The sequence below is a fragment of the Microtus oregoni genome, unplaced genomic scaffold (assembly GCF_018167655.1).
Source record: "Microtus oregoni isolate MIOR12 unplaced genomic scaffold, Mior012 000074F_012, whole genome shotgun sequence".
NCBI lineage: Eukaryota > Metazoa > Chordata > Mammalia > Rodentia > Cricetidae > Microtus > Microtus oregoni.
The window spans coordinates 16970-42351 of NW_024543999.1; the positions used below are offsets into that span (position 1 = coordinate 16970).

The 25382-nt window shown below is 41.7% G+C and overlaps 1 protein-coding gene across 1 annotated transcript; it reads right to left on the reverse strand.

Annotated features, from left to right (window-relative positions):
* Positions 1-14660: 14660 nt before the first annotated feature.
* Positions 14661-21832, reverse strand: LOC121441288 (glutathione S-transferase P-like). The gene is made up of 2 exons (XM_041642430.1): positions 21779-21832; positions 14661-15102 (listed from the first exon to the last, which is right to left on the reverse strand). Exons 1-2 carry the CDS (start codon positions 21830-21832, stop codon positions 14722-14724), a joined length of 435 nt encoding a protein of 144 aa, XP_041498364.1. The 3' UTR covers positions 14661-14721.
* Between the last annotated feature and the right edge of the window lie 3550 nt (positions 21833-25382).

Consider the following 25382-nt stretch of genomic DNA (forward strand, 5'->3'; position numbering starts at 1 on the left):
ATAAACGCCTTGCCAAAATCCTTTACCCCTCGTATATGTAGCTTGACTTCTGTTTTCCCAGCTGGCACCTGATGTAGGTAGCCTGTTTATGACTTTTATTTTCTCTTTTCCTCCGGAGTTGGCCATTAGAAGCAAAAGGATTCACAAATCTGTTGTACCCATACCCACCAAGGAGCAGTTTAATGAATATTTCAGGCATTAGCGATAAAGCAGAACAGCTTTGTTAGCAGAATTTGTGTTATTATATAAAATGAATGAAGATCAGAACTTAATTTCTTTCCTCTTTTTACAAGTATAAAGAGCCATTTCCCCATGAAAGCATTCCCATGTCCTCTAAAAGCACAGCAGAATCCATAACCTGAAGACCAGAAACAGATCCCTACCCTTTGTTCTAGTGGGTGGCAGGAGGGCACACAACAGCCCTAACCCCAGTAACTTTTTTCCTAATTTGTCTTTGGCACTGAGCTGAGCTTCCTGATGGCAAAGACTGTGTCACTGGTGCCTAACAAAGATCTGGGGAAAGTAGTGTCAAATAAACAAAGGCATTCCTCATTTCTGTTACCTTTCCTGGAATGGTACTATTAGTTTCATTTCTTTGATTGAGCCTGATTTGACCTTTTCCCTAATAAAGCTGTAATTTCTGAAGTTTATTTATCCCTTTGCCTTCATCAGATTATTAAATCCATGCTTAGAGTTGGGTTGAGTTAGAATGTGAAGAAACCATGAAGCCTTTGTATACTTTAAAAACACACAAACATTAGTGTGTAATAATGGCTATAGCATCCTATATAAATGGAGTAAAGAACAATATGTTAATAATTTTTAAAAGGTAAAAATAATGGCTGTTGTACAAACGCAAAGTGGACATAAATGAGAAACTGTTTTAATTCACTACTAATGAGGAAACCAGTAAGATGTTAGAGCCATTTCAAAAGGCCATCAAAAGCACAGACACACATGGATCAGGAATGTTAAAAATGTATGCACAAATGGAGACAAAACTGATTTTCTCCATAGTGGAGGATGTTAATTGAATGTCTACCAGGAAGAATATATTTGCGTATTCCTACATGTATCTTTGTCAGTTATATACTATGTATAGAATTAAAGCACGGTTCTAATACAATAAGAAGCCTATAATCAGATAAGCACAAATCTAGAAGTGGTCAAAACAATGCTGCTTTCCACTGAAATACAGTTTTCCCCTATGAGTGTAAATATAAGCACAGATAACCTAATGGGAACCACTGTATCTATTAAAAATAATATGCTCAAGGAGTTGGAGTGATGATGGTATTTAAGAGTACTATCTACACTTTCAGATGACCTAGATTCAATCTCTAGCACTGACACAATAACTCACAACCATCTGTAATTCCAGTCTCACAGGATCCAACACCCTCTTTTGTCCTCTGTGAGTACTGTATGCATAGATAAGCAAGCACATGCAGAAACAAAAAATAATACTAGCACACGGATCCACAACTGGACAATGCGCAGAGAATGAGAGACTTTGGAGCACCCATTCCTAAACTGGATGTTTTTATCAAACCCCTTCCCCTGGGGCTCAAAGATCTATGCAGAAAAAGAGGCAGGAAGATTTAAGAGTCAGAGATAATAGATGAATACAAGGAAACAATGTCTTTTGGGATGAAACAGGATTGATACACACACATATGAACTTACAGAGACTGTGGCAGCATGTACAAGACCTGCACAGATTCAAACAAGACAAAGTCTCTGCACTGAGAGTGGAAAGTGGACAAAAAATGACACTCTTTACCAAGAAGCTGTTTGTAATAGATACTTGCTGGGAAAGGGTAAATTAGCTCTCCAGTGGGGTCTCACTGGGTGTATCAACCACACTCCAAGACAGGTTCAGTGCCCAAAAATAGTTGGCCAACACAAAACAGGTTCCATGATTCTGTGGGATTTTGTTTGTTTTGTTTAGATACATTTTGTCTTGCTGAATTTTTGTTCTTTTTTATTTTAAGTTTTCTTTTGAAAAACATTGAGAAAGAAAGAACATGAAGTTGGTGATAGGGAGGTGGGAATGAGCTTGGATGAGCTGGGAAATGGGAATTAATATAATTAAAATATAATCTATGAAAAATTTTAATTAAAAATAAAAAATACAGTCAATATTAATGTGTAGAGCTAAAATGTGCATTATACTACGTCTAACAGAGTGGAGATTCTTTAATTTTTTCCACTAGTGATTCCCTTTCAACCTAGAAATGTTTATATAACCTTATGTATATAGATACGTAAAAATAGGTATTAGAAATTTAACACTTGTTGAAAATACATTATTAGAAATTTATTCTTAAACAATTCTTTGACATCCATGTGATTTTACTATTTGTTAAACATGAAAGCAAGTTTGCATTCTAATGGGACAAATGTGCTTGCCATTACATAATTAAATATTGATACTACAAAATGGAGAACATCTTCAATGTTTTCAGAATTGAGTGATATTTTGTCAATGCTGAGAACTCCATTTTGGACAAATATGTTGTACAATAAATAGCAGAATTATGTTTTAGACTGTTGCAGAAATTGTTGGAATTTTTTCCTAATCCCAAAATGAAATTTGCTAAACCTTTTTTTGAGGCAGGGTTTTTTTTTTTTTCTGTAACACCCCTGGTTGTCCTGGAACTCACTTGTTGACCATGCTGGCCTCGAACTCACTGAGACCCACCTGCCTCTGCCTCCCAAATGCTGGGATTAAAGGCATGCACCACCACCTCATGGCTACTTGTAGTGGCATTTAAATTGTATTTTAATAAATAAAGACTTCCTGAAGATCTGAGAGTAAAACAGTCCCACTGGTCAGCCTTACAGACCAGATTATGGTAACACACACCTTTAATCCTGGCAGCCACAATGACATGAACCTTTAATCCCAGTAGTCACCCTAGCTGCTATAGAAATTGGGTGGTGCATGCCTTTAATCCTAATGGTGCACCTTTAATCCCAGTCCTAGACAGGAATATAAGACGAAGAGACAGCTCTCACACAGTGTCATTCTAAGATTCCTGGAGACAGGATCGCCATTTCAGACTGATGTCGGGATAAGAGCCAGTGGCTGGCTGTTTTGCTTTTCAGATCTTCAGGCTGAACTTTATTTATTGAAATACATTTGAAATGCCACTACAGCTACTAAGCCATTTTTAATGAGAAGTTAGCAACTCAAACAGCAGTTTTCAAAATCAAACACTAACACAATACAGTGTAACGATACACAAGCTTAATAGTTACCTTGCTATGGAAATATTAAAACTTCTTCATTTTTGCAATTAAAGAGTTTCTTTTTCTTTTTCTTTTTCTCTCTCTTTTTCTTTTCTTCCCTTTTTTTGAGACAGGATTTCTCTGTAGCTTTAGAGCCTGTCCTGTAAACCAGGCTGGCCTTGAAATCACAGAATTCACTGCCTCTGCCTCCGGAGTGCTGGGATTAAAAGCATGCGCCACCACAATCTGTCTAATTAAATGGTTTCTATATGATTAGAAAACCCTGTGTATGCAGTAAAAACACTGCAGTTCATAATATGCAATAGTTTCAAATCAAAGTCATGGTATTTTAGGCAGCATCGTGTGGTGTGACGACATGCATGTCCAGTACAAAATGCATGTGTTGGGCTAGGGAGCTGGCTCAGCAGGTCCTGTGCTCACCGTGTGAATATGAGGACTAGAGCTTGGATCCTTAGAAACTCACAAAAATTCTATGTAGTCATGGTGACCCACCTTTAGTTCTAGCTTCAGAAGGCAGAGGCAGGGAATCCCCAGAAGGAACTGGCAAAGCAGACTAACAATACTGGGGAGCCCTGGGTTAGAGACTGCCTCAATAAATATGGTGGAAGAGTGACTGGAAATGGTTTCTTACATCAACCTTGGGTCTCCACATGTATGCAAGGCATACACCCACATGTATGCAAAAACTTATAAACATACATACATATGCACATTTCTCACACACATGAAAATATAAAACTGTGCATGTTGTATGGGTCAAAAGTTGTCAGAAATATCTTATAGTGGATAAATATTTTTGTCATTGTATGTTTAGAAAACTTGCTATTACCTAATTTTATACAAACCACACATTCAGTTACATGACCCAGAGTTTAAGAAAGTAGAATGCACTATAAAAAATATATATTATAATAATATATAATATATTGAGGTCTTTAATCCATTTGGACTTGAATTTTGTGCATGGTGATAGATATGGATCTATTTTCATTCTTCTACAGATTGACATCTAGTTTTGCCAGCACAATTTGTTGAAGATGCTCTCTTTTTTCCATTGTATACTTTTAGCTCCTTTATCGAAAATAAGGTGTTCATAGGTTTTTGGGTTAAAGTCAGGGTCTTCTATTCGATTCCATTGGTCGACTTCTCTGTTTTTATGCCAATACCAAGCTGTTTTCAATACTGTAGCTCTGTAATAGAGTTTGAAGTCAGGGATGGTAATGCCTCCAGACGATCCTTTATTGTATAAGATTGTTTTGGCTATCCTGGGTTTTTTGTTTTTCCATATAAAGTTGATTATTGTCTTCTCCAGATCTGTGAAGAATTCTGATGGGATTTTGATGGGGATTGCATTGAATCTATAGATTGCTTTTGGTAGAATTGCCATTTTTACTATGTTGATCCTCCCAACCCCTGGATCCAGCAATACCACTCTTGGGAATATACCCAATATAGGCCCTATCATACAACAAAAGTATATGCTCAACTATGTTCATGGCAGCATTGTTTGTAATAGCCAGAACCTGGAAACAACCTAGATGCCCTTCAACGGAAGAATGGATGAAGAAAGTATGGAATATATACATATTAGAGTATTACTCAGCAGTAAAAAACAAGGACTTCTTGAATTTTGCATACAAATGGATGGAAATAGGAAACACTATCCTGAGTGAGGTAAGCCAGACCCAAAAAGAGGAACATGGGATGTACTCACTCATATTTGGTTTCTAGCCATAAATAAAGGACATTGAGCTTATAATTCATGTTCCTAGAGAAGCTAAATAAGAAGGTGAATCCAAAGACAAACACATAGGCATCCTCATGAATATTAACCTTCATCAGGCGATGAAAGGAGACAGAGGCAGAGACCCACATGGGAGCACCGGACAGAAATCTCAAGGTCCAAATCAGGAGCAGAAGGAGACGGAGCACGAGCAAGGAACTCAGGACCACGAGGGGTGCACCCACACACTGAGACAATGGGGATGTTCTATTGGGAACTCACCAAGGCCAGCTGGCCTAGGTCTGAAAAAGCATGGGATAAATCCGGACTAGCTGAACATAGCGGGCAATGAGGAATACTGAGAACTCAAGAACAATCGCAGTTGGTTTTTGATCCTACTGCACGTACTGGCTTTGGGGGAGCCTAGGCAGTTTGGATGCTCACCTTCTGAGACCTGGATAGAGGTGGGCGGTCCTTGGGCTTCCCACAGGTCAGGGAACCCTGATTGCTCTTGGAGCTGATGAGAGAGGGGGACTTGATCAGGGGAGGGGGAGGGAAATGGGAAGCGGTTGCGGGGAGGAGGCAGAAATCCTTAATAAATAAATAAATTAAAAAATAAAAAAATAATAATATATAATATATATACATAGTATGCATTATATATAAATATTCTATAAGTAAAAAATAAAATGGTGAATATCTCAGTTGAAAAATGGGCAAAAGCCTCTAATAGGCACTTAATAAGGAAATCATGAGAGTGGTTAATAAGCACTGGAAAAGTGCATGACGTCACCATCATCGTATTAATGCTAATTAAAATTGAAATTATATGTCAGTGTGGTTAACATTGTAAAAACTGGCAATACAATATCCTGGCAAGACTGAAACAATGGGAATGTTGCTGGTGAGAGTATAAGATAGTGCTGCCCCTTTGAAAAAAATGTTTGAATATAATTATAAGTGTATTCCTTGAGTGTGATGACCACAAAATGACTTTTAATTTTGATGTGTGCAGGTGCACATGAATGTGGGCGCACATTTTGGATGTCTTCCTGAATTTCTTTTCACCTTATCTTTGAGACAGATCAGTAATCTTCCAAAATTTGCCTGTCTCTCTCCATGCCCCCCACAACTTCCTGACATAGAGTACAAGTTAACTTCTCCCAGAATGTTCATAACATGTCCATTAATAAAACCCTCAAACTAGAAGAACTCAAAATGCCACTCAGCAGCAGATAACACCCCTAAAGTATCAATATATGAGAAAGCATAGACGGATCCAAACCTAGGAAAATATCTAGTATTTTATCTGAGAAAATATAGTCTATGAAAGTGGCATTTAGAGGAAAGCCCACTTCGTGGTGTTCAGCATCAGAATAGTGACTGCTTCTATGAGGAAAACATTAACTGGAGGAGGAACGGGGAGCCTTTCTGGGGTAATGGGACTGTCTTACAGATCGATCTGGGTGGTGGTCACAAATGGACTCAAGTGATGCTGTTGTACTCACATGTACTTGACTGGGGTCCACATATTATACCTAAACAGAGTACCAGTAATAAAAGAATCTAGTGGCCAGATAGGAGAGTACACATCTGTAATCCTGGTCTTTTGTAAGCAGAGTCAGGAATCTCAGAGGTTGAAATTTATACTTGCTACATGAAGAGCTTGAAGGCATCCTAATAGCAACAGCAGAAAGCAGTGCATGGTGACCAATGACTGCTATCCCAGTACTGGATTGTTAGATAAATTATTGTCATGAGCTGGAGGGCCGGTCTGGGTTATATATCCTGATTCACCACAACATAGTTCTTCAGGTCCAATAGCAAGTGACAGAGCAGTAAGTGGAGTACAGTTCTACTTTCATTGTTGAAAACCACGTATCTTTATGCATGCTATAAAAATGTGTCCCAAAAGTCAGCGAAGAACTGCCTGGAAGGTAACTTCTGGTTACTTCTGGAAGCAGGATCAGAAAGAAACTGGTCTGGAGTGATGTTATTGTTTTAGTCATTTATGAAATGAATGTCTAATTTTAAATTGCCCAATTTTAATGTATATAATAATAAAAATAATATGGCTCATCTCAGACACTGAGATGTTACTCAGTTTTAAATGAAATTCAAAGATCTCTGAATCCAGCAGTCATACATAGTTCATTACGACTCCCATAACAAAATGCCTTAGCATGGATAACTTAGAAGCAGCAGGTACAACTGTTCACAATTCTGGGGTGAGAAGTTGAAGATCAAGGCCCCAGAAAATTCAGTGTGTGAGGAGAGCTGCTTTCTGGTTCACAGGCAACCTTCTTAGCATGCCCACACATGATGGAAGGAGTGAGTGGTTTCTATTTTCTCGGATTCTTTCTCTTCTTCTCCCTTTCCCCTCCCTCCCAGGTTTATTTTATGTAAATGAATTTTTTACCTGCATGTATGTTTTTGTGCCATGTGCATGCTTGGTGCCTGTAGAGGACAGAAGATGTTAGGTCTTCTGGAACTGGAGCTACAGATGCGTGTGAACCACCATGTGGGTGCTGAGAAGCAATCTCAGATCCTTTATAAGAGCCCCAAGTACTCTTAGTCACTCTCCAGCTCCACCCATGCCCACCATTCCTCCTCCTCCTTCTCTCTCTCTCTCTCTCTCTCTCTCTCTCTCTCTCTCCTTCCTTCCTTCCTTCCTTCCTACCTCTCCTTTTTAATTTCTTTCTCACACAGTCCACTATATAGCTCTGGCTGACCTGGAGCTCACTAGGTAGGTAAGGGTGGCCTCCAGTTCACAGAGATCTGTCTGTATCGGCCTCCTGAATGCCAGGATTAAGGACTTTGCCATACCTGGCTTTCTCAGCATTTTGAGACAAGTTCTCCAAGTTTTCACTAAGTAGCACTGCCTGGCCCTGGCCTTGCCATCCTTCACCTTTAGCCTTTCCCGTGCTGGAATTACAGGTATGTACCATTGTGCCTGTTGGCATTTCTTTTTTAAAGGGCACTAATCCCAATCATGAATTCTCTACCTTCATGCCCTAGTCATTTTCCAAGTATCCCACCTCCTAATACCTATCATGTTGAAAGCCAGGGTTTCAAAACATAGGGGATGCATCAGCAATCTGGGATAAAAACACAGATTTGACCTCAGGGAGCTTGATAAAGTGGGACTAGCATTGTTAAAAAAAATCTGCCAGATGCCACTTGGCTCAGGCAGGGGTAAGCAACCCACAGGTCAGCCTGGGTTTCAAGGCCTGGCTTGGTGGGAAGATATCTACAAACCTGCCTGATGCCACTCGGTTCACCCACAGGCCAGCCTGGGTCCTCAAGGCCTGGACCAACTGAAGACATTCACGATAAATGGGAGAGAAAGAGAAGTGAACTAGTTCATGTGCTGTGGAAAGAAGCAGAATGGACAAAGTGAAGGTGCTGAGGAACAGGATGATATGGGTACCCTGGGCCATGGTGATGTCTAGGTCTAGTCTGTTGCTAAGGGCCATCTCTGAGTACATGGTACCACCACACCTGGGTTCTGTGTGACATCAATGGCCCATGTTGCCACGAAAGGCCACAGGATTTCCCGTGTCTGGGCTGCCACCTGTGGTCATGCAGGTGTTGGAGGGTCTTGCCACTGCAGGGTTCTTACCAATCTGAGTGGCCTGCTTTTCCACCTAGTACTGTGGTGACTTCCAGGAGCAAATTGCAACTGAGGGCCACGTCTGGATCTGTGGCTTTACTTCAGCGAGGGTCTGAGTTGATGTCCTTGGCTCCTGTTACCACCAAAGGCCATAGGGATGCCCGGGGTCTGGCCTGCCTCCTGAGGCCATGTGGGTGTACAAGAGCCACGCTGCAGCTGTGTCATACTGATCTGGGTAGTCTGTGTTCATGTCCATGACCCATGTTGCCACCGAAGGCTGCTCAGATGCCTAGGTCAGGTTAGTCACCTGAGTCCATGTTGGTATCAGAGAGTCATGCTGCCACTGGGGCCATGATGATATGGGTTTGGCCTTGCGGTCACCCAGGGCCATGGCGACATCCAAACCCAAGCTGCAGCTAAGGACCATGTCTGGTTCCATGTCCTTACGGCAGGCAGTATCTGTTTAGATGTCCAGGGTTCCTGCTACCATCAAAGGCCATGTGGATGTCTGGGGTCTGGTCAGTCACCTGAGACCATGTTGGTGTCCAAGAGCGGTGCTGCTACCAGGACCATACTGATCTGGGTGACCTGTGCTGCCACTGAGGCTGTGGTGACATCCAGGCCTGATCTGCTGCAAACGGCCATATCTGGGTTGGTGCTCCTGCTGCAGCTGGGGTCTGTGTTGATGTCTATGGCTCAGGTTACCACTAGGGGCCAAAAGAACCATGCTTGGTGAAATCTGAAGGCCAGGCTGACCAAGTCCTGCCCTTCACTACTCCTGCCCCTCACTGAACACTGCAGCAAGAGGTGGCCTCTACTGTCATGGGAGAACTGACCCCAGTGATCAGAGCACAGTAGAGCTGCCCCCTGCACTGGGGTGAAATGGCCTTACCCCTTACTCCAGGCATGGGAGTGCTGGCTCTGTCCCTCACCTGAGGGGGTGGTCCCAGGGGCCAGGTCTGACCAGATCAGCTACCATCCAGGCTCACATCCAGGACCTCAGGTTGGCCGACCCTAACATCTACCCCATCTATGACCTACTGGTCCATTGGAACTATTTCCTCAGGATTTCCATGACTTGGGTTCAGTGATGATGATGTACCAGAAGCCAGAGGCCTTGAACCAGACCAATGACTCTTTCAAAATGAGCAAGGAAGGCTGATGGACAAAAGGGTATACTGCGTGAACACTGTGCCTCCCGATGCCACACTAGGGTGAATGAAGAGGTTTTGGAGGAGGTAGAAAAGAGGGAGGAGCAAAGTGAGTTTTGCTTGGTTGGTTTTCTTTTGAAGGGGACATTGCAAGAGTGAAGGACAGATGTGGAAGGCCTGGGAAAGAAATGGAATTGGGGTGAATGTTGTGAAATTCCCAAAGAATTAGTAAAGAAATCATGTTAAAAAATAAGAAGAAAAGAATAGAACGCAACAGCATAGAATAGTAAAAAGAAAAAAAAAGCAGTGGGAAAATTGGTTTGAAAAACTTGTCTATTTTATATCTATACTATATGTAGAAACACATTTTGTGTATGTGTGTGTGTGTGTTTGTAGGTGTGCTCACTCGTGAGGGTATGTGTGAAGGCCAAAGGGTGATGTCAAAAAATATTTTCTTGATTATTTCTCCACTTCACATTTTTTAATTGAAAGATTTTTTTGCATACATTATACTCTGATCATGGCTTAATCTTCCCCAGCTCCACTCAGATCCTCCCTACCTCCCCATCCACCCAACTCCATGTCCTGTCTCTCTTTTTAGAAAACAAACAAAGAGGGGAAAAAAAACCTTTTGAGACAGAATCTCTTATGTTTCAGTAACGTAAGCTCACCATTTTGACTAGACTGGATGTCCAGTAGGATCTCAGACTCCATGGTCCTCTGCCATCAAGCGCTGGTGCTGCAGGCCTGTGTCAGTGTACCCAGCTTTTACATGAATTCTGAGACTTTGAGCTCAGGTCCTCGTACTTTAAGAAATTCTTTTACCCACTGAACAATCTCTCCAGCCTCCACAAAATGGATTTCTTATTTGAGTCAGTGAAAAGTATTTGAAAGACACTGGCTTTAACCGCTTGGGCCCTTTTAGGTCATACTCAGTGTGTTGACATAAGCAGCATACAGGAGGTTTGGAATTTGGACACGATTGGCATGGACCACTGTGTGGGAATGGTTTTCCCTCTAACTACAGAGAATGTATGAGCCTTCCTTCCATCGGCCTCAGTGATTCATTCAGAGTGAATTTGACCCTCCAGACTGGGCTTAGAAGGTGAGGTTCTATTTAGGGAACTGAACTTCCCTGACTAGTCATCTGACCCTTGGAGTCCTTGCTTTTTAAATTGTTGAGAGCCAGTGACCTTCCTTTCTCTCATCTTAATTTTTTTTAAAGCCAAAGCTATTTCAGGTATCTGCTTAAAGGAAATTGCACCTTTCAAGATAGAGGTTTCTTTTTTCCTATGTGTGTGAAAACTTGAATATACATGTATGCACACACACATACATATGACACACAGAGTGTCACACATACACACAGGCATGTATATATACACACAAAGAGAGATTATATATATATATATAATATATATATATAATATATATATATATATTACTCCTGAATACACTCTTTGCTTAACTGAGATATCCATTCCAGATATTACATCTTTCCACTCTCATTTCAACACTACACTTCAAACCCAACCCCAGGAAGCTATTGTGAATTTACATCTGCACCGTACCCCACTTCTCAAGTATGTTGACATTTTGGAAATGCTGCGACTTAAGCACTACCTGAATGTGTTTATAAGTAGCTCTCCTAAGAGTAAATGCCCTTGAACTAAATTTTACATCATAGAGGAAACCACTTTGCTTCATTAGCACTTGTAAACGTTTTCAACCTAATTGTTGGTTTACACGAATGACAGGTTTACACGAATGTCTGTGGAAAGAAGAAATAATGTGAAGACATTTTTGCAGTGCAGGACTGACACTAGAAGAACTATGTAGTTAGTCATTCCTCTGATTTACTGAAAGAAAGTAAGAGCTTAAAAGAAAATCTATATCAATTTAATTACACAACAGTAATGGGTTCTCCACCTAGGCCTATCATATCCCAAGCCAGATTGTTTGCCACATCCAATCAGAGGACAATTGCATATCCCAATGACAGTCAAGTGCCATTGTAAAAGGTAAGTGCATCTTGCCTGGAAGGTTGGCTTTCTGGTTCAGGTGGTTCACAGTTGGGCAAGACCAGGGATGTCCTTTATTCCCCAGTCAGCCCGCACAGTACGCGCTGGAGCTTTGAACACTAGCCAGCATGAAGGATCTGGAGCCCTGAATGCCAACCATCCTGGAGGATGCTGACAGTTTGGCTTCAGCTTGTGTTTTCTCTATTTGCATCCGAGGTATACGGTGTTCTCTGCAAATATGATCTTATCCACTAGTTCAGCTGGACAACCAAGGAGAGCCACAAAATCTTACATTATTTGGAGCGGGGTGCTCCGAGACCTTCCTTACCAACTCTTGTGGAAGTGTTTCGTATCTGCAGCTGTGAACTATATCTAGTAACCTACTGCTTCTAGAAACAGCACCACCCAGTCATGCAGGGGACTGCCCTTCCATTCTTGTGTGTGTTTTATTTGGGTTGCAGGACAGCAGACCTCCAGCGTTCTTTCTACTCTCTTTGTCCTGGTTAATCCTCTCCATTTCTGTTTCCCATCTCCTCCATTCCTGTACCCTCAACTCCCCAATCTGTTCTCTCCTGCTTCCTTCTCTACTCAAACATTCCCTGACTGCTATTTCCCTGCTTTCCTTTCTTTTTTATCTTATACTATTATAAATACTGTTATTTTAATAGTATTTTATACTATTTCTCTCCTTTAAGTTACCCTCCAGATGTCCCAGTCCTAGGTTTCTGGCTTCCATGAGTAAGTACTCCATCTTAAACAAGCAGAAATAAAAAATAAAAGCTGGGCTCTTCATATGAAAGAGAATACGTGATATTTGTCCTTCTAAGCCTTGGTTACTACTTTTAGCATAATTTTTCTATTTTCACCCATTCCTCTACACATTTCAGTTTCACTTTTTAGCTGAAAAAGAACCACATTATTTTCATCATCCATTCATTAACTGATGAACATCTAGATTGGTCCCCTTTCTTGGGTTTATTGCAAATAGAAAAGCAATCAACGTGGACGTGCAGGTATCTTTGTAGTATGACATAGTCCGATGCGAATGAGCTCTGATGAAAGGATGAGGGAATGAAATGCTCATTTTGTGTCCTTGCCCAGGGGCAGATTTGGAAAGGTTCAGTCTGGGTTTGGGGCTAGGGCCTTGAAAAAGTTAGGGTTTCCATTTCTGGGAATCTGACTTTTCCTCTCTGAAGAGACTGGTATGGTCAGTCTTAAGGCTGCTATGTACTTGGTCTGTGAAACACTTGAGATATCCTTTGTTCCTCTGTGCAAAATTGTTTGACCAGCTTCCTGCTGACTTCGTCCCATTTTACATTTTTGAACCATTTATAAAATGTTGTACTTCTTAATACATTCACTTGACATAAGTCATCTGGTTATGCAAGACGCTGCTGGACCCAGCCTTCTTTTTATCTTCTTCATTTTTCTTATTCCCAGCCTTCCCCGTTGACACCTCACCACTGTTTGCAACCCTTCCTTCTGGTTCAAGTTAATTGGATGATTTTATTTTAGTGTTTCTGAGAACTCTCCAGAAAGATTTCCAAAGTGGCTGCTCTAGTTTCCACAAACACTATATCTTGGTTCTGTTTCCGCACATCCATACCAGCATGTGTATTATTGGTGGTCTTGATGATGGTGGAATCTTCCAGTAGTTTTAATTTGTATTTCCCTGATGGCTAAGTATATCCAACACATCAAAGCACTCACTAGCCATTTGTTCTTTTTGTTTTTTTCTCCAACATTTTTACTTAGTTCTCTAAAAACAGTAGTCCATTTTTAAAAATTGGGTTGTTTCAGAGCCTACCAGAATTTTCAGTAAAGAGACCAGAGAGACTTTATCCAGCAACTGGTGGAAATGAGCCTTAGAGTTTCCATTGCTGTGAAGAGATATCATAGCCACTGCAATTCTTATAGAGGAAAACATTTAATCGAGCTAATTAGTTGAGTGGCTCGCTTACACCTCAGAGGCTCAGTCCATTATCCTCATGGTGGGACATGGTGGTGTGCTGGCAGAAATGGTGCTGGATCTGAGAGTCCTACATTTTGATTAGTAGGCAACAGAAAGTGGTCTGGGATACTGAGAGTGGCTTAAGCGTATAATAACCTCAAAGTCCACCTCCACAGTGACACACTTTCTCCAACAAGGCCACACCTACTCCAACAAGGCCACACCTCTTAATAGTGCCATGCTCTATAAGCTTATAGGGACCAATTATATTCAAGCTACTACAGAGTAGATGCAACATCCCAGAGCCAAACATTAGACAAAGCTTGGGGGAGTCCTACAAAGAAGGGGGAGAAAGGATTGGAGGAACCAGAGGGAGTCAGAGAGAACATGACCTACAGAATCCATTCACTGGAACTCATGGGAGCTTGCAGAGATCAGGGAACATGTAGGGGTCTGACCCAAGTAGTCCTCTGCATATATGTTATGACTGAGTAGCTTGGTGTTCTTTTGGAATTCCGAACAGAGGGAGTGGAGAGGTGGTATCTGGCTCTTATGCCTGTTTATGGGACCCTTTTCCATCTGTTGGGTTGCCTTATCCAGCCTTGACGTGATGGGATGTGCCTCATCTTACTGTAGCATCTAGTTAATGTCCCTGAGAGACCTGATCTTTTCTTAAGGAAGATGGAGGGGGCATGGGTCTGGGGGAAAGGGGATCTGGGGGGAGACTGGGGGAAGGGGATGGAGGTAGGGGAAACTGTGGCTGGAATGTAATATATGAGAGAATAATAATACATTTAAAAATGGGCTTTTGTTTCATTGGTATGCTGATTAGCTGTTTGTTTTTGCCAAGTGAACACAAACTATACTCAGAAATCCTCAGTTGAAAAAATGTCTCCATTAAATTAGTCTGTAGACAAGTCTTTGGAGACATTTTCTTTTTTTTTCTGTCTTACAAACTTTATTAGTGCTGGGGAAAGGAGGACAGGCAGCTCCGGTCTCTCCCTACATTACTGCTTGCCGTTGCCATTGATGGGAGGGTTCAAATGGTCAGGGGAGGACAGGAAGGCCTTGATCTTGGGCCGGGCACTGAGGCATGCCACACAGGCACTGAGCAGGGGGAAGTTGTCCAGGCAGCCAGGGGCCAGGACCTGGTGGATCAGCAGCAGATCTAGCAAGTTGTAATCGGCGAAGGAGATCTGGTCACCCACGATGAAGGCTTTGCCTCCTTGGTTCTGGGACAGCAGGGTCTCGAAAGGTTTCAGGTGTCCAGGCAGGGCCTTCACATAGTCATCCTTCCCTTCCTCATATTTGGTGTAGATGAGGGTGATGTATTTCAGGCGAAGGTCTTCCACCCCATCATTCACCATATCCACCAGGGCAGCCTCCTTCTGATGTTACCATCTACGCAGCTCGGAATTCGTGCCTCCATCTATGCAGCAGCCATGCTGCTGTACACCATTGTCTACTTCCCAGTTCGAGGGCGCTGTGAGGCCATGCACATACTACTGGCTGACCAGGACCAGAGCTGGAAGGAGGAGGTGGTGTCCATAGATACTTGGATGAAAGGCTTGCTCAAGTCCATCTGTCTGTATGGGCAGCTCCCCAAGTTTCAGGATGGAGACCTTACCCTGTACCAATCTAATGCCATCTTGAGGCACTTGGGCCGATCCCTTGGGCTTTATGGAAAAGATCAGAAGGAGGCTGCCCTGGTGGATATGGAGACATTTTCTTGAGTAAAGATTGAAGTTGGAGGGAGGTCGCAGCCCCCTGTGGGTGGTGCCAGGCATGTGGTCCTGAGCTGTATAAGAAAACAGGCTGATCAAGCCATGGAAAGCAAGCCAGTAAACAACACCCCTCCATGACCTCTGCTTCTGTTCCTGCCTCCAGGTTCCTGCCTCAACTTCCTGCTCTGACTTCTCTTCATGAACTGTAAGCTGAAATAAACCCTTTCCTCTCCAACTTCCTTTTAGCCATGTTGTTTTATCACAGCAATAGAAAGCCAAGTAAAACAACTGATGTTTAATTTTTTTTTGTGTATTCTGAACACTAATCCTCAGATGTAGAGTTGGCAAAGATTTTTTTCCTCACTCTGTAGACTCTTCTTTAGAATGACAGCTTTTTATGCTGTATAGAAGCTTTTCAGTTCCACGAGACCCCATTTGTCAATCATTGGTCTTATTTCCAAAACTACTGGAGGAGACCTGTTCAGAAAGTCATTACCTATATTTATGTTTTGAAGAGTACTTCTTACTTTTTCTTTTATGTGTTTCAGGGGTGTATTTGGTTTCATATGGAGGTTCTTTTTCGTTTGTTTGTTTGTTTTGGCTTTCCAAGACAGGGTTTCTTTCTCTGTGTAGCAGTCCTGGCTGCCCTGGAACTTGGTCTGTTGGCCAAGCTGGTCTTGAACTGACAGAGATATGCCTGCCTCTGTCTCCGTAGAGTGCTGGGATTAAAGGTATGTGCTACTACCACCTGACCATATTCAAGTTCTTGATCCATTTGAAGTTGAATTTTCTTTGAGAGTTAGAGATCTATTTTTGTTCTTTTACTTTTTTGGTACTCTGGCTTCCAACTATCATTTAATGAAGTTAATTTCTCCAATGCATTTTTGACATCTTTATAAAAAATATGGTTGTTGTATTTGTGTGACCTTCTACTTGGGTTCCTTATTCTATTCCATTTATATATTGATATAGGAAGTCCTTCTGTATTTGTGTTGCTTTCATTGGTTGAGTAAAGAAACTGCCTTGTCCTTTTGATAGGGCAGAACTTAGATAGGCGTGGAAAAGAGAACTGGATGCTGGGAAGAAGGGCAGTGTGGCAGATGCCATGGTTCTCCTGCCCGAGACAGATGCTGGTTAGACTCATGCTGGTAAGCCACAGTGAAGTGGTGATACACATTAATGGAGATGGGTTAAACCGATATGTAAGAGTTAGCCAAGAAGAAGCTAGATATAATGGGCCAGGCAGTAATTTAATTAATACAATTTCTGTGTGGTTATTTTGGGGGCGAAGCTAACTGGGTGGGATGAAACAAAGGGGTCTTGTACTCCATACTACAATCTATGGTCTGTTTTGTGCTAGTATCATGCTAGTCTTATTATCACAATTTTTATTCTAAATGTTCGCGGAGCAGCTGCCAGCCTGGCAGAAATGGTTGTGGGTCCCTGCAAGATCCCCTGGTGGTTTAAGAGCAGTGGCCCATCCCTGGCAGGCGGGCGGCCCCTTCTTGTGGCGAGCGGGCAGGGCCAGCCCTCGGCGGTCTGGGAGAGCCAAGCGGGCGAGTGTAAACCGGTGGTGGGTAAAAGACACATAGACACATAAAATAGGCATAAAGCAGACATTTATTAAGGGAGAGAGAGAGAGAGAGACAGAGACAGAGACAGAGACAGACAGGAGTGAACAGGTGAGAGAGGAACAGTAAGTGGGGAGCCAAGATGGGTACAGAAGGTCAGAGGTAGCGGGAGTGGGCGTGGCTTGTCTCTTAAAGAGACAGGAAACCATAACAACAATTCTGTAGTATAACTTGAAACCAGGTGTGGTGGTACATCCTATATTATTTTTTCTTTTGAGCATTGTTGGGCTATCTTTGGTCTTATTTTATTTCACATAAAATTTAACATTGTTTTTCTGTGTCTGTGAAGAATGGACCTAGAGCTTTTGTTGGTATTGTACTGAATTTGTGGATTGCTTTTGGTAGAATGGTCCTTTTTATATTTTTTTCCCAGTCCATGAATGTAAAAGGTTTCGGAACAAATGTAATAATTTAAAAAGGAAAACCTTCTAAAGAATCAAGACAGAAAGAACACATTGTAAACAGAGCCTTCTTGCATTCATAAACTTTGCATGATGTTCAGTAAACAGATCTTCAATATTTCCCACACTTTGATTTCAACAAAACATTTCCTAATCTATCTCCCAAAAATGAAAAATATGGGAGCCAGAGATGATCATAATACATTGTATACATGTATTGCATTCTCAAAGAATAAGGATTTAAAAAGCTGTTACCAATTGGCAAGCTATAGGCCTGAGAATCCCAGTGTCCACATACACATACTTATCAGCTTGTCAATTATAAAGCAGGTGGGAACTCCGGTGGGATGACGCTCTCATAACAAAGCAACAGGTTTCATACTCGGGAAGGTCTTAACTATGGTTCATTTACTTGAAAGGCCTTAGGATCTCCGCAAAGGACAGCTAAGTCCCACAACCACCCCCATCCCCATTGTGGAGATATAACTTTGGGTAGGGCAGCTTTTTTTTTTTTTGTTAGCTTCGGGGTGGGTTTTGTGCCTGAAAGAGCAAACAATAGCATCTAATTTACAATTTTCTTTGTAATTCTTTCTTTGTAATTTGTCTGTTATAGTCAAGTTCCTATGAACTTTATATTGTTATTTTGAAAGGTTACAGGTTTGCCTTCTGGAGAGTGATACTGGGGGTTGAACCCATCATGTACATTCTAGGTTAAGCTATATCCATAACCTTTGTTGACTTTTTTATTTTGAAATATGGTCTTCTTAAGTTGGCCAGGCTGACCTTGATCTTTACTTCAGAAAGATCTTAATTTTTGATCTTCTAGCTTCAGCCTTCTGAGTAGCTGAGATTTCAGGCCTGTAGCACCAGGGCTGCCCAGTTTTGCATATTTTTTTTCTTTCAAGACCCACATATATTTCTATTAATGTAAAAGCACAGTTCTAACCTTTTTATACTCTATTAATTGTCATGATCTTCGAATAAAGAAACTTACAATATGATGTGTCGATATGCAATGTGTCAGAACTGTGTTACTATCATGTTCCAGTTGTATGTGTGTATACTTTCTTTCCCTTTTCCTTTTTTGTGGGTATATGTGTGCATGTGTATGCATGTGTGTATGTTTTTGTTTGACCATATGTATGTGCATGTGTGGGAGGCCAGAGGACACTTCCAGGTGTCATTTCTTAGGAACCTTCCATTTCTTGTTCTTTCAAAAAATATTTTTAAATTATATGCATATGTGTGTGTCTCTATGTGGATTTTTGTACCTGAATGTGGTACCCTCTGAGGTCAGAAGAGGGCATCAGATTCCCTGGAGATGGAGTTACAGGAAGTTGGGAGATAACTCATCTGTAATGGGATGTGAATGCCAATCCTCTGCAAGAACCGTAAGTGATGTTAACTACTGAGCCCTTCTGATTCTGTTTTTTTTTTTTTTTTTTTTTTTTTATTTTTTATTTTAATTTATTTATTTATTAAGAATTTCTGCCTCGTCCCCACAACCGCTTCCCATTTCCCTCCCCCTCCCCCGATCAAGTCCCCCCCCCTCATCTGCTCGAAGAGCAATCAGGGTTCCCTGACCTGTGGGAAGCCCAAGGACTGCCCACCTCTATCCAGGTCTCCTAAGGTGAGCATTCAAACTGCCTAGGCTCCCACAAAGCCAGTACGTGCAGTAGGATCAAAAACCCACTGCAATTGTTCTTGAGTTCTCAGTATTCCTCATTGTCCGCTATGTTCAGCTAGTCTGGATTTATCCCATGCTTTTTCAGACCTAGGCCAGCTGGCCTTGGTGAGATCCCAATAGAGCATCCCCATTGTCTTAGTGTGTGGGTGCACCCCTCGTGGTCCTGAGTTCCTTGCTCGTGCTCCGTCTCCTTCTGCTCCTGATTTGGACCTTGAGATTTCTGTCCGGTGCTCCCGTGTGGGTCTCTGTCTCTGTCTCCTTTCATCGCCTGATGAAGGTTAATATTCCTGAGGATGCCTATGTGTTTGTCTTTGGATTCACCTTATTTAGCTTCTCTAGGAACATGAATTATAGGCTCCTGATTCTGTTTTAAAATTTATTTCTAAGTGACAAAATTATACAAATTGATGGGGGTATAATGCGATGCATAGGCATATTGCCAAATGAGAGTGAACAGCATATTTATTATCTCCAAAAGTCACTTCTTTGTAATGAAGCATTTAAAGCCTTCTTGTAGCAATTTTGAAATGTGCACTATATCATTGGTAATTAGAGTCATCCCACCATGCAGTATGATACAAGGACTTCTTCTTCTCTTCTAGTTGCACATGAGTCTCAGCCTCTCTTGCCCCTCCTTCAGCCTCTTCTCCCAGCTCCTGGTAAGCATTACTCTACTTTCTGCTTTTAGGAGATCTAGTTTTTTTTTTTAAGATTCTATTATGACTGCAATCATGTAACATTTGTTTTTCTGTCTAGATTATATCATTGATCATAATGCATTCCAAGTTTAAATATGTTCTCACAAATGGCAGGGTTACGTCCTCTTTATGGCTGGATATTATTGCATTGGGTATATATGAACATTTGCTTTATCCACACATCAGTGTATGGAGACTTGATGATAGCATGAAGTGGAGTTGACTCTCTGAGTTGAATCTTTTTGGTGACCTTTGATCATCCTGTACCTAATATTTGTGTCTTTTTCTAGGTTTGGGAAGTTCTGTGGTATTATCTCTTAAAATAAGCTTTCCAGAACTTTGTTCTTAAGCCTCTCCTGAAACCTGCAGAGCCGAGTATTTGCTCATTCAGCTCTGCAGTTCCTGGGAGTGGTCTTTATTTGTTCTCATTTTCTTTTCTTGTCTGTCTCCGCCTGATGCTGGGCCTTGCCATGGGAAGGTGGTCTATTTCTTTCTCCTTTCCTCGAGTGGGCAGGAACTCTTCATGCTGTGCTGCCTTGGCTTGGGAAAAGGATGAACTGGGAAGGCCTCATGACTACCATAATCACAGTGATCCTGCATCATAACTTGATTCCACAATGATATACACAGTCCAGCAAGAGACAGGCTGTCTTAGTTAGGGTTTTTATTGCTGTGAAGAGACTATGACCAAGACAATGCTTCTAAAGAAAGCATTTAGTTGGGGTGGCTCACTTACAGCTTCAAATATTCAGTCCATTATCATTATGATGGGGAGCATGGTGACATGCTGGAGGGCATGGTCCTGGAGGAATAGCTGAGAGTCCTACATCCTGCAGGCAACAGGAAGTAGGCTGACTGTGACACTGAGGGAAGCTTAAGCAAAAGACAACAAGGTTGTACCCACTCCAACAAAGTCACATCTAATAGTGCCACTCCCTATGACATTGGGGGAGGGGGGCAGCAATTGCATTCAAACTGCCACATAAGCTAAGGCCCACACTTCTACAATCCTTCAGCCACTGGGGTTTATTTACAGCATGAACTTCATGGCCAGTGGCTAGCTGACAATGAAGGGATTCATGATATAACTCTGCCTGGTGAGGGCTGGAGTCCTTGCTTGAGGTGAAGACTGGTCCAGGGCTTCATCCTCAGGCACAGGCCTTGGGGTCAGGGGTTGCTGTGCTTTGACTGATGCCTTTTTTTTTAATTTAAAAAATATTTTTCATCTATTATACATATGGACCATAGTTTCTGGTATCTCCTCTCCTTCCCTCTCTCCTCTCCTCCCCACTTCCCATGTACCCCCCTTCCACTTCTCCTCTGCCTCTGTTAAGAAAGGGGCAGGATTCCCGTGGGCTTGATCAAAGCCTGGCACATCAAGCTAAGGCAGGACCGAGCTCCTCCCCTTGCATCAAGGCTGGGCAAAGCAACCCGGCATGAGAAACAGGTTCCTAAAAGCCAGCTAAGCACCAGGGACAGGTCCTGATCCCACTACTAGGAGCCTTACAAAGACACCAAGCTACACAACTGTCACCCACATGCAGAGACCTAGGTCGATCCCACGCAGGCTTCCTAGCTGCTGGTCCAGCGTCCATGAACTCCCAGGAGCCCAGGGCATCTGTCTCTGTGGGTTACCTCTCATGAACTCTACTAGCTGGCACAATCCCTCCCCCTTTCTTCAGCAAGCTCCTGGAGCTCCGCCCAGGATCTTTGCATCTGCTTTTGGCTGCTGTATTTTATTTTTTATTTATTTATTTTGGCTGCTGTTTTTATATCACTGTTGTGGGCCTGGTGCTGAGTACCAGGAAAGATTCCTGTGTTTACTTCCTTTTATTTCCCCCCTGGTGTCTTTCTTCACACAGTGCTGCCCACGGTTGAGGGAAGGATAGTGGAGGCAGCCTAAGGCGCTAGCCTGGGTCTTACCTGAAGCTCATTGTAACACCATCTGTAACTCCAGTTTCGTGGATACAGCGCCATCTTTTGGCCTCAGACGGTACTGCAGGCATGTGATACCTATACTTTTATGCAGAAAAATTCATATACATAAGGATAAATCATTCAAAAATGTTTCTTTCTTGAAAATCTTTGATCTAGAATACCTCTCCTACCTCTAGACATAAAGATTCCTAAACGTGGAATGTGAAAGTGGAAGTAGGAAAGGATTAAAATGAAAGGTTTGCCATGCTAAGCATAGCTGGCATCAGACCTTGCTGGTCTCTTGTATCCTTGCTGTAACTTTTGAAAAAGAACACTGGGTCATTTCTGCCTCGACAGGCCATCTTCTACAATAACTATGAGTTAGAACAACGGAGTATCCATTCCACTTGTCATTTTAAGTGTTTTTTCTTTATTATATATTTTATTTGAAAAAATGCACACAACATATTCTGATCATGTTTTCCCCTCCCCCAATTCCTCCCAGACCCTCTCTACCTGTCTACCCACTCAACTCTACACCCTTCCTTCCTTTAAATAGACAAAGAAAAAAACAAACAAGAATTTAAAAAAAACAAAGAAAATCACAATAAACATACACACACTACCAACTCTATAAAAACACATCACTAGAACCATAATATATAAGTAAAAGGCCAGTAAGAAAAAAAGTGCCCAAACAAAGCAATATGAGACAAAAGTCTACAAACATAGCCTCTGGTTCATTTGTGTTGAAGCTGCACACGCAGCCACGGTATCCATGAGCTCATGTGTGCAACAGTTGTGTTGTGTCTAGAAGACAGTTTCCTTGGAGTCCTCCAACACCTCTGGCTTTTACACTCATTTGCCTCCTTTTTTTGTAGCTTTCTGAGCCCTTAATGGAGAGGTCAGTCTGTTAGGTGCTCTGTATGCTTCTTGAATTTTGCTTGGTAACTCCTTTAGGTTGGGAAATTTTTCTTCTATGGTGTTAAAAATATTCTCTGTTCCTTTGACCTGAGTTTCTTCTTTCTATATCCCTATTATTTATAGATTTTTATCTTTTCATAATAGCCCATAATTTTTTTATATTTTGTGTCTGGAGTTTTTTTAAATTTTTATTTGACTAAGGTATTCATTTTTTCTACCTTGCTTCAACACCCGAATTTCTCTCTTCTGCGTCTCACACTTTGTTGATGAAGCTTACTTAGAAGGCTTGTATTTGACTTCTTAAATATTTCGATTTGAGTTTTATCTCAACTTGGGTTTTCTTTAGTGATTCTTTTTCTACTTTCATGTCTTGAATAGTTTTTACTATTTTATTACACCGTTTGTGTTTTCACAGACTTCATTAAGGGATTTATTCACATTCTCTTTAAGGTCCTTGGACATATTTATCACTGCTAATTTGATAATCGTGTTTTTAGCTTCAGCTACACTGCATTTGTCAAGGCCTACTGTAGTCAGGTTAACTGGGTTCTAGTAGACACATATTGTCTTGGGTGGTCATATTTGTGTTTTGTGCTTCTGTCTATCTAGAGTTATCATTATTGCGGTGATTCTAGGTTTTCATACCTGTCTTACTTTTGATATGTGGGTGTTTCATTTCTTGATTCTATTGCCCTGTCAACACCAAGAGGCAGAGTTCCCAGGGAGTGGAGATGTGTTGGGAGGAGGAATTCTTGCAAGTAGTCTGCAGTAGGACAAAGACTATCTGGAGAGATGGAAATAAAAGGGTGGGGGTCTGCACCAAGAGGTGGAGTCTCTGGTTCATGCAGTTGAAGTTGGAGGAGGAGTAAGAACAAGTGCAGGGCTACTTGGCTGCCAGGGAGTCTGGAGAGATAATACTGGAGGACGGAAAGGGTGGTGAGAATCACCTAACAGAGTCCCAGACCCATGTGGCCACTGGGCTTCGCCAGTAGGAAGAAGTGTTTCTAGGTATCAGTGAAAGACACAAAGAAAAGGCTTACATATGTGGTTTTTAAAGAATTAAAAATATTTTGTGTTTATTTATTTATTTGTGTGTGTGTGTGTTTGTGTATGTGCATGTGGGGGCTATGTTGGGTTCTCTCTTTCCAGCACATGGGTTCAGAGGATGAAACTCAGGTCATCAGATAGGAAGCACCTTATCCACTGAGTTATCTCATCAGCTCCTCCTTGCTACATTTTAAAGGAATACATAATTAAACATTTTTTTATTTATTATGTATACAGTGTTCTGTCTGTCTGTATGCTTGCTGGCCATAAGAGGGCACCATGCCTCATTACAGATGGTTGTGAGCCACTATGTGGTTGCTGAGAATTGAACTCAGGACCTCTGGAAGAGCAGTCAGTGCACTTAACCTCTGAGCCATCTCTCCAGCCCAGGAATAAATAATTATATTGTGTATGTTGAAGAAACAAAATATGTTATAATATTTTACATACATATGTAAGTATATATACAGATTATCCATCATCTCATTATTTTCCTCATGCCTTGTCACAGTTTCTAATGTGCATGTCATTTATTTAGAATGAAAGGTTATTACCCAAAAAAGATGAAAAGCAATAGTTCCAGAAGCAGGACTCGTGCATTGGAAAGGATTCCACATCCAGTTTGCTGCAGATAAACCCTTATTTACTGAGAGTGATTTGGGCCTTTTAAGATATGGATATAAAACAGGAAGAGGAACAAAAATATAACCCCAAAGGCTATTTAAACTACATAGTGGCGAAGCAAGATCTTAAGTTCTTTAAGAAAGGATCTGTTTGAACTGTTTTTCCTTGTCCTGCCAGTCCCTTCAAAGGAATATTTGGTGTGATCTTTAGTGACTTTTTTCTCACCAAAGAAGGGTGTCAGGACACTGCAAGGCAGTGACTGGAATTGATTGGCACACCCACCTGTCTCCCAGATCTCTACGAACTTCCTGAGCAGGTCTGTGAAAAAGGAACAATGAATGACTCAAAATCGTCTTGAAAAGAATAAAGCTCCTGAGAATGGTGAGCTGTGGAGTGGGCTGTTTGCACTCAGGCTCACACTTTTCACTCAGGACACTGTTTTCACAAGAGAACTCTGGGGGAAGAAAATGTCCTCCATGAAGGAACCAGCAGCATTGGCTATTTCTGTTCCCATTCAGTTCAGTGACATCAAAAACCCCATTGAAACTGTGTCACAGTTTAAAGTGCCCACATCTATGAAACCCGTGCTACAAGGAGTCATTAACTCTATTCTACCCACACATCTCCACTACGATCTGTTATGTCTATGGACCTTAGAAATTCTCCTTTGCTGGGTGGTGGTTGTGCACACCTTTAATCCTAGCACTCGGGAGGCAGAGGCAGGTGGATCTCTTTGAGTTCGAGGCCAGTGTGGTCTACAGCGCTAGTTCCAGGACAGTCAGGGCTACACAGAGAAACCCTGTCTCAGGAAAAACAAAATAAAACAAAAAAGAAAGAAAGAAGGAAGGAAAGAAAGAAAGAAAGAAATCCTCCCTTCCTCTCTTCTTCAGTAGCAATCCACACAGCATTACACTGTAATGTTCTATTGCCAATAATGGGGCCATCACTAACCTGTTACACAGGCTGAGGTGCTCCTAAACTAGTTGGTTACATTTGAACATTTCTCCATTTCAGA